Source organism: Rutidosis leptorrhynchoides, chromosome 9 (genome assembly GCF_046630445.1).
Source record: "Rutidosis leptorrhynchoides isolate AG116_Rl617_1_P2 chromosome 9, CSIRO_AGI_Rlap_v1, whole genome shotgun sequence".
Classification (NCBI taxonomy): domain Eukaryota; kingdom Viridiplantae; phylum Streptophyta; class Magnoliopsida; order Asterales; family Asteraceae; genus Rutidosis; species Rutidosis leptorrhynchoides.
Window position 1 is genome coordinate 27,212,637 of NC_092341.1, and position 9,844 is coordinate 27,222,480.

At 37.0% G+C, this 9,844-nt stretch overlaps 2 protein-coding genes across 2 annotated transcripts; one reads left to right on the plus strand and one right to left on the minus strand.

Annotated features, from left to right (window-relative positions):
• The first annotated feature begins 446 nt into the window (after positions 1-446).
• LOC139869445 (ribonuclease 3-like protein 1) lies at positions 447-1,335 on the plus strand. The gene is made up of 3 exons (XM_071857760.1): positions 447-602; positions 756-867; positions 1,018-1,335. Exons 1-3 carry the CDS (start codon positions 461-463, stop codon positions 1,199-1,201), a joined length of 438 nt encoding a protein of 145 aa, XP_071713861.1. The 5' UTR covers positions 447-460; the 3' UTR covers positions 1,202-1,335.
• A 497-nt stretch (positions 1,336-1,832) lies between these two features.
• On the minus strand, positions 1,833-5,941 carry LOC139865566 (ATPase 9, plasma membrane-type-like). The gene is made up of 11 exons (XM_071853638.1): positions 5,585-5,941; positions 5,170-5,496; positions 4,972-5,091; positions 4,768-4,890; positions 4,572-4,676; positions 3,848-4,157; positions 3,236-3,750; positions 2,577-2,750; positions 2,303-2,485; positions 2,003-2,184; positions 1,833-1,929 (listed from the first exon to the last, which is right to left on the minus strand). The coding sequence occupies exons 1-11, from the start codon at positions 5,924-5,926 to the stop codon at positions 1,833-1,835; spliced, it is 2,478 nt and encodes an 825-aa protein (XP_071709739.1). The 5' UTR covers positions 5,927-5,941.
• Positions 5,942-9,844: the final 3,903 nt, after the last annotated feature.

A 9,844-nucleotide genomic window follows, 5' to 3' on the forward strand; every position in this document is an offset into this window, starting at 1 on the left:
CGTCACGGTGTCGATCGACGGTTGATCTCGCCGTCGATTTTCGATGGACGGTGGAAAAAATTTCGGGCACCGAGTGCTCTAAAAGTTTTCATTTCTTTGTCAAAGAAAAAAAAATAAAAAAATAAATCAATTTCACTCTCACATCCACGACTCGTTATCATGTATCGCTAATGTGACTGTTGAATGAAGGATGTCAGAATGTTAAAGATTTATCTATATCTATTTATTTAATATTTAAATTTAATTTACAGTATATAAAATACGTATAAATATAAATATAAATATAAATATACTGTATAAAAAATAAAATACTCCGTATAAACGTAACACGATATTCAGTTGAGTATTTGTTAGTTGAGTATTTGTTAGGTGTGATAATCAACCAGCAGATTACAACATTGCAAAGATCTTCCGTGAACCTTTGTTTTCGTCACTGAAAAAAAAAAAATAAAAAATAAATATGATGAACCAGGTGCCGCTCCCTCAACCAGCAACCGCCGGCGACGATGCCGATGATGATAACCGGAGTTCTAATCACTCAGCTCTGCCGTTATCGCTCGGTTCTCCATCAATCAATTCCTCATCTTCCGCTATTCCTCAAGGTATTATCCTACAACTTTAATTGATCATAATTGCCTGCTGATAGGTTTAAGCTCCACGAATTTGTTGTTGACGATATATATCTGATCGTTTTTAGGTTTTTGATATTTATTGCTTTTTTGGGTTATACAATTTTGATCTTGTTTTGAAAATAGGTCCAGTTAAATTAACATCTAGGTCATCCTTGTACGAAATTTGTGCGAAAAGTCACTGGAAACGTCCGGTATTCGCTTGTTACGACGAAGAAGGCCCGAGTAATCACAGATTGTAAGTTAATCGACCATACTTATAATTATCATTATAATATAATTTCAGTAAATTATAAATTATGTAATTTGTAATTTTGTAGTAATATGTTTACTCACAGAGTTTATTCCTTATATACTGTAAAGCTTAGAGATGATTTACTTGAAACAGGTTTACCTACAAGGTGATTGTTGAGATGAAAGAAAGCTCGAGGTCAACAACCACGATTGAGTGTATCGGTGAGCGTCATAAAAACAAGAAAAGTGCAGCAGATTCAGCCGCTGAAGGAGCTTTATGGTACCTTGCGCGTATAGGTTATCCCAAAAAACCTAGCCATTCCAAAAAATCAAGGTGACTGATTGTAGCTTAGTCTAAACTTATTCAGTCATTGTGATGTTGTCGTGTAGTGGAAACTTCATTTATCTGCTATTGCATGTCTGCATTGTATTACATTATTACATTTCTATCAAAGCAATATGTAGTTTGGTTTCTGATCTTGTAAGTTAGGATTCGACTTCATCTTGCACGCGTTAGACTGTTATGCGATTGGCATGTTTGTATGAACAGGATAACTGCTATTCGAACTAGTACAGAGAGCCAAAATGAATATTAGGTTACATTTGTACAGGGAGAACTGTGATTATAAGTACAATAATTTTAGCAAGGAATATAAAATAAACTTATATACAAAGGCTGCCTACACTGACTAATTCATCGAAGCAGAGGGGTATTGGCCATTGGTGCACCCCGGTGTCACCTTTTTTTATGCTTCTAATGACCCAGTCTTATTACTTTTTCTCGCCAACTGCGGATCATCTGTACTGATCTCGTCTGCTGGATTTATTCCACCATCTCATCCATTTGTTATCCAATTTTGGATGAGATTCAAGCTAAAAATGAAACCTTACCAATGTACCTAATTCTTATTTCTCTTTGCCAAAATATTTACTCAGGCCAACAACTAAACTACTACCACTTCAGTAACTTTATACTGTATAGTGCTGTTGAATGGTCTCAATATCAAGGCCCTTTAGCTTCACTACCGATTCAACATGCCCCTTTAGTGTATGAAGCTCTCTCAATCTGTATGAAGAAGTAATTAAATTAAAATTAAAATAATAAAACAAATAACATTGTATGAATATATTTGGAGTACCTAGCCACCTCAGCCCGTCTCTTGGCCTGTTCAGCAAGCTCGGACAACTCCCTGTAGCTATTTTTATCATTAAAACTTTCGGCCTGTTCTGGTGGTTGGAGACCATGGACAGTGCGTTGTTCCATGACCCATTGGGCCTCCCTTTCGCCCCGTCCATAGTCCTTTTTGTTGGTGAAAGCGGTCTAGTTTCTCATACGAATAGAAGAAAGAAAAATAACTCAGTCAACTTAGAGCTAACATTTTTTTTGAGCATTAACCAAAAAAAAAAAAAAAAAAAAAAGATGTATTCTACATTTCTACCTTATTTTGTAGCAGATTGTCCCATGCCTTCCCACTCAATGAATATCGGATGATGAATTTGAATACATCTAGGGGTATGTAGAATAGTATACTGTAGATCCAGATAACACCAGCCCATCCCCAACCAATTCCTTTGATTCTTGCAAAATCCCAGTTTGCGTAGACAGCGATCAATGTAGCAATCTATATAAAACAAAAATTACCATACAATTTTTTTAAAAAAATTCAGAATTGGTAAGTGGTAACTGTGATGTTAATTTCCACAAAAGCTCACCAGTTGTGCAATTAAAAAGGCTGTCAAGAGCAGAAGTCCGGGTCGTTCAACATACGACCAACTTCTCGATCTAGTCACAAAAATAAGTGCCTGGCTGACGATGCTAACTTGGAGGTAAAGAGCTGCTGTAAGCTCATAGTCATTGTTTCTAATAGATCTTACACCAAATTTTTCCTGAAATCCGAACGTTAAGTACGATTATATTTAGATCCGTGAAATTTCAGCTCAACCAAAGTTGCAGAACTCGGAATTACTCGGCAAGTACTCGTTGTTGATATTCGGGGAGTACTCAGCGAGTATTCGGTCAAACTCAGTCAAACCGTTCAAAATGGGGTTTACTGGGAAAATCAATCAAAACTCGGGATTACACGGGAAATTAGTCAAAATCGGTCAACCTCGGTCAAACTCAGTCAAAATCGAGATTACTCGGAAGACCAGTCAAAATTGGTCAAACTCGTTCAAACTCTGAATTACTCGGAAAATCGGTCAAAACTCGGGATTACTCGGAAAATCAGTTAATATTGATCAAAATCACTCCAAGTCAAACTTGGTCAACATCCAAGTACTCCCAAAATGTCTCGACTGAGTACTCCCCGAGTGGCGATTTTTGCAACCTTGAGCTGAACATTGGGAAATAAGAATATTACAGTTTAACTTACAGTAAAAAAGTCAGATTCTTGAGCTAGCCAGAAGAAAACAACAGTCATAACAGCTAAATAAGTACCAAAAACGATCCCGGTAAGAAATATTTCCTTTAATTTCCACGAATCAGGCATCGGTGAAGGTTTCACCTTGTCCTTGGATATCGTCATAATCGTTCCATCATTTAAAATGGCAATGATCAGAATCATGAAAGGCGAGAAATCGAACTGCCAAATAAGAGCGATTAACATGAACCCTAGAACAACACGAATGGTGATGGAGACTGCATAAATTGTGTAATTTTTCATCCGCTGAAAAATGGCTCTGCTGGTAAGTACTGCACTGACAATCACACTTAGTCCTGGCTCAGTCAACACTATATCGGACGCACCCCGGGCTGCATCAGTGGCATCCGCAACCGCAATACCAATATCGGCCCGTTTTAGTGCCGGTGCATCGTTCACACCGTCTCCTGTCATCCCACATATATGTTTTCTTTCCTGTAGCTTCTTCACTATCTCATATTTGTGCTCTGCACTCAACCCATTCTTCATTATCAGTTCCAAATTATATCTATACATATACATATATATCTGAAAACGAGGTATTTACTATTTACGAGTTCGTACCCGGAAAAACACCAGCAAAGCCATCAGCTTTCTCGATTAGTTCCTCGATAGGCATATTGGCAATAGCTGCATCTTTGTGTTGGCCAAGTAGAGACGAAGATGGATACATGTTTGTTCCCATTCCGAGTCTCCGACCCGTTTCTTTCCCGATAGCTAACTGGTCACCCGTAATCATCTTAACATTAACGCCAAGATGAAGGGCCCGTCGAATGGTTTCAGCGCTGTCATGCCTTGGAGGGTCAAATAACGGTAGTAAACCGACAAAATCCCAAGGCCCTCCAGGACTGTCTTTGGTTTTTTCAGGTACCGTCTGCATAAATAAAACAAGGAAGCCAACTTCTTAGATCGAATGACCCAAGCTCCATAAACTAGAAACAAAGGTGGTAAAATGGACGGGTCGGAGGTAATGTGTCAGGATGGGTCAAGATTAAGTATGGGTCAAATTGGGTCGGTCGAGTTGGATGGAGTTTCAACACAATAATATGCTATAATATATTTTTTTATAGTTAAGTCATATCACAAGAATAATCTGATATTTGAATAGAACAGTAGTGACAGTTGTATGCTTTGAAACTAGACTGACTTTCACCCCGTTTTAGCCATATAAACCGACTCTTGATATATCTATGTCTATATAATCCGTCTAAGATTAAATGCAATTCAATTCGACTCATTCAGTAATGCGTAGAAATTGTCACCCTTAACTAGATATATAGAAGCTCACCTGTTGACAAACTGCAAGAGAACGAAGGCCTCGTTCAGCAAACTTGTCAATGATGTTGAAAACCTTAGTCTTAGCATCACCCTTTAGGTCGCATAGTTCCACAATCTGACAGCTTTGAAGATACTAAGTTAGTATGTGACCAAAATAGGATTAGTTTAATGTTTATAATTAACAGTCTAGATATAGCTTATTGTACCTGCTCAGGCGCTCCTTTACTCACGCGCTGCCAATTTCCACTCTGATCTATATATGTTATTGCCGTTCGTTTATCCACCGGATTAAACGGCAGAAAATGTACCTCTGTGATCCCTGCTCTTGCCTGAATAAAAATAACAATAAGACTTTTGGCTAATAAAAATAAGACTTATTTGTAAATATAATTAATTTCTCCTTTCGTTACCTCCTTAGGATCAGCAAGCATTCCTACAATGCATGCATCAATTGCATCCTGATTCTCCACTCTTGAAGCCCTTGCTCCCAATTGAATTACCATCTCCCTGTCCATATCCTTTACAAAAACCTAAACACAAAGTCAACAAGTCATTAGTCAATATTGTATTTTGACTTTTGACTTTTGACAGTTGACTTGTTCACCGACCTCGATTAGAGATTTATCAACTGTGAGCTTGTTGAGTGTTAAAGTACCAGTCTTGTCACTACACAAAACATCCATCCCAGCCATTTCTTCGATGGCTGTCATCCTCTTGGTGATTGCTCCTTGTTGCGATAATTTGTGGGACCCAATAGCCATCGTTACTGACAACACGGTTGGCATTGCAATCGGGATTCCCCCAATGAGTAGAACCAACAAATTGTCGATTCCATCTCTGTAGGTTCGTTTTTGAATCGGGTACATCACCACTATTTCTATAACTAGTCCAACCGCAATCGAACATATACAAAAGTTACCAATTGCTGTTAACACCTAACACGAACATGAACAAAAAATATCATCATGATTGTTAGAATCTAGCTGATTTCGTACCTAAGGAATTATGAAGTACTCGTAGTACCTTTTGAAAGTGGCCCACTTGATTTGTGCTATCAACTAAATGAGCTGCTTTGCCAAAGAAAGTGTGGACCCCAGTAGCGATCACGACAGCTTCAATCTCTCCCTGTTTGCAAGTCGAACCCGAAAACACACTATCACCTGGTTTCTTAGTCACTGGTAACGACTCACCCGTTAATGCAGCCTGGTCGATTTTTAACGCGTCCCCTTCTAACAAACGTGCGTCAGCCGGTACTATATCCCCGAGCTTGATGCTAATAATATCTCCAGGTACGAGAAACTCAGCTTCATCTTCAGCCCATTTTCCATCCCTTAAAAGCTTTGTTTTTGGCGCAAGGCCTGCCATTAGCGCCGCTGCAGCATTTCCTGCATTGTTTTCTTCTATGAAACTTATCGTCGAGTTGATTAATAGCAATGTTGTGATCCCGACAAAATCTTGCCAATCTGGTGGCTTCCCCTGCAATTATTATTTCACCATCAACTCATCACATATATGTAAACGGCGTCCGTTGCGTCCGTTGCGACGCCCGTTGCGGCGTTTTGATGACTAAACCGTTTCGACCCCGTCCCGTTTTCTTATAAGATGGTCAACGGTCAAAAGTCAGGTCAAATGCAGGAAAAATTGGGTCAACGCAGGTCAAAAGTCAGAAATTCTGTTAAAATCGATTAAAAGTCGGTCAAATCAATCAAAATTGACTTAGTTTAGTATTCCATTTTGTATTATATTTAACGCTAATAGTATTTATAGGTACAAACTTGTCAACGAATATTTTTTAGCTCTAAAATATGTGTAAATATATATTTATATATACAATAGTCAACATTAGTCAACATCCGTTTCGACCCCGTCTCGGCCCCGTTTTTTCCGTTGCGACGTTTTGAGGTCGCTACCGTTTCGGCCCCGTCTCGCGTCTTTTTCAACCTTGCATATATGTATATATATGTGTGTGTATACTATACATAAACATAAAGTTCAATAGTGACATATAAAGATAGAGACCCCTCCATTTGCCAAAGCAATGGCCATAATAGCAGCTGCTTCCATGACCCATGAAAGAGGATTCCACATAAAACCTAAGAACTTTAATAGTTTGCTTTCCTGCAACAATGTTTTCATGAAATAATATTAGTTAGACTCATTGTATCGGTTGAGTGGGGAGGGCGTGGCCATCCTATGTGGCAACCAACCCACACAAACTTTTGCTGTATCCATGCGTGGGAGGGGCCAAGTTTTGGTCTGTCCGTTGCCAAGCAACGTACCAAGTCACGCTCGTTTCCAATTTTTTTTTTTTTATTATTTTAAAAATGTTATTTTAATCCCCTTTTAATATTTAATCCAATCCAATTATATTTTAACACATCATCACAATACTCCCAACCCACACCAAAAACTCACACAACCACTACTCCACAAAAACAATTCACACGTCCTAATCATCAAAAAGCAACCAACGCCCCCAACCACTACAAGTGGTCTTATACACATTGTAGCTTTAGATCGAAACTAGGGGTGTGTGGGCCCCGTTTCCGGGAAAAACGCAAAACAAAAAAAGAAAAAGGAAATTATGATAGTACTAAAATACCCCCGTGCATAATCTTTTTAAAGGTCACCGTTCACAGGGGTAATATAGTAATAAAACTACATGCGTGATTTGTATTTAGTATATTGAATAATAATAATGAATATACCTTTTTTTCTTCCAACTTATTTGGACCAAATATACCAAGCCTTCTCTTGCCTTCATCATTTGTCAATCCCTCTTTTGTGCATTTCAATTGATCAAATAACTCGTCCATAGGCATATGTTCCTGTAACAATCATACAAACCGTGCACATCAATCGTAAATCGTTTACATTCGAATAAAACTATGAAGAAAGATACAAATGGAAATATCGTACTAAATCAACAGTCTCCTTCATGATATCCTCCCAAGTAATTCCTTCACTCTCTGCCATTTTTGAGTCTGAAAAAAGCTCTGTTCAAAGGTTATGGGCAGAAAAGGAGATATATAGTAAGTTGGTAATTAAACAGAAGTAATATACAGAGGGGTATAATGTGAAAATAAGTTGAGCAATTTACGTAGTGTTTTACCATCACAATTTACATGCATATGTTAATATTATTGTGTGTTTATATACTTGTTTACCTTTTCAAACTAATGGATGTTATTTAGGAGAAGATCCAATAGTTTAGGATACTATATTTACGCATATGCCTATACTTCACTACTTCTTACATTTCCTTTTTTACTTATTCCAATAAATTACCGTTTATTATTCTCTTCTATACACGTGACTAATTCTCCTCACTTAACTCTTGCAACATTCAATTGATCCTAAAGTATTGCAGCTAAACTAGGTGCCATTGAGAAGAAAACTTGTTTTATTAACTTAAAAATGGTAACACATACTCCTTACGTCTCAAAATAAATGTCTGTGTCCTGACACATAATTCAAATAAAGTATATAGATTTTTTTTTGTTTAAAAGTAAAATGCGGTATTATTAATTTCCAGTGTGTATCAAACCTGTAGTAATAATAAAAGTAGCAAAATGTCCATATATTTATTTATGATCTTATCTAATCTAAATCTAAATAGTGTATTAGTATAATATTGGCAACCCATGCGTGTGGATCCTTAAAACATAATATATCTGCATCATGTGATCGAGTGATGGACCCTTATATTATGATCACTGTTATAATTCAGTAGGCTTATAACTACCTTTAGTGGTTTGATTCTTGATGTTATAATTCAGTAGGCTTATAACTACCTTTAGTGGTTTGATTCTTGATGTTATAATTCAGTAGACTTATAACTACCTTTAGTAATTTGATTCTTGATTTAGAATACTAATAATGAAGTGTAAGAACAAAGATGATAATGGAGAGAAAGAAAGAAACACTTTGTAAGTGTGAGAAATGGTGCAAGTTTAATGCTTGCATTCATGAGTATTTATAGCCTAAAATCTCAATATAAAAATACATACTTTGTGTACCAAAATTGACTATATGTATACACCAAAATTGACTATCCATATCTATATTATTATTATTATTATAACACTCCCCCTTGGATAGCAATTTTATTTTGTTGAAGATCAACTATAAATTACTGCCTCGTTAAAAACCTTGCTAAAGAAAACCCAGTGGGAAAAAAACTTTAGCTAAGGGAAAAAGAGTGCAGCATGGAGTTGACTCCCCCTCAAGTAGACATCGCTTCAGCTGTTACATCTTTTGAACATGTCTCATGCCAATGTTATGAACGTGTGTTCTGAAAATAGCAGTTGGAAGTGCTTTCGTGAAAAGATCAGCAGAGTTTTTGCTAGATTGCACATATCTCATTTCAATCTGGTTGTCCTTAATGAGATTTTGAGTGTATGAGAAGAATCTAGGTGGTATGTGTTTTGTTCGGTCACTTTTGATATACCCTTCTTTCATCTGTGCTATGCAAGCTGCATTATCTTCAAAGATAGTTGTTGGACTTTTATCGCGTTCTAGTCCACAAGAATCAGTAATGAGTTGTGTCATTGATCTCAACCAAAAACATTCTCGAGTAGCTTCATGTAATGCAATCACTTCGGCATGATTTGACGATGTAGCAACAAGTGTTTGTTTTTGAGAACGCCATGATATTGCAGTACCTCCATTTAGGAATACATATCCAGTTTGAGATTTAGCTTTATGTGGATCAGATAAATAACCTGCATCTGCATAACCAACCAAATCTTGTTTTGATTCGTTAGAATAAAATAATCCTAAATCAGTAGTTCCTCGAAGGTATCGAAATATGTGTTTGATCCCATTCCAGTGTCTTTTGGTAGGAGCAGAGCTGAACCTTGCCAACAAATTAACTGCAAAAGAAATGTCAGGTCTTGTACAATTTGTAAGATACATAAGAGCTCCAATTGCACTAAGATATGGTACTTCTGGTCCAAGAATGTCTTCTTGATCTTCACATGGACGAAATGGATCAGCTTCAACATTGAGTGATCTAACAACCATAGGAGTACTTAATGGTTTTGCCTTGTCCATATTGAAACGTTTCAAAATCTTTTCAGTATATGTTGTTTGATGTACAAGTAAACCATTAGGCATATGCTCAATTTGTAAACCAAGGCAATACTTGGTTTTTCCGAGATCTTTCATTTCAAATTCTTTCTTTAGAAGTTGAATGGCTTCATGGATCTCTTTATTTGTACCTATGATGTTAAGATCATCAACATAAACAGCTATGATCACATATCCGGATGTTGTTTTCTT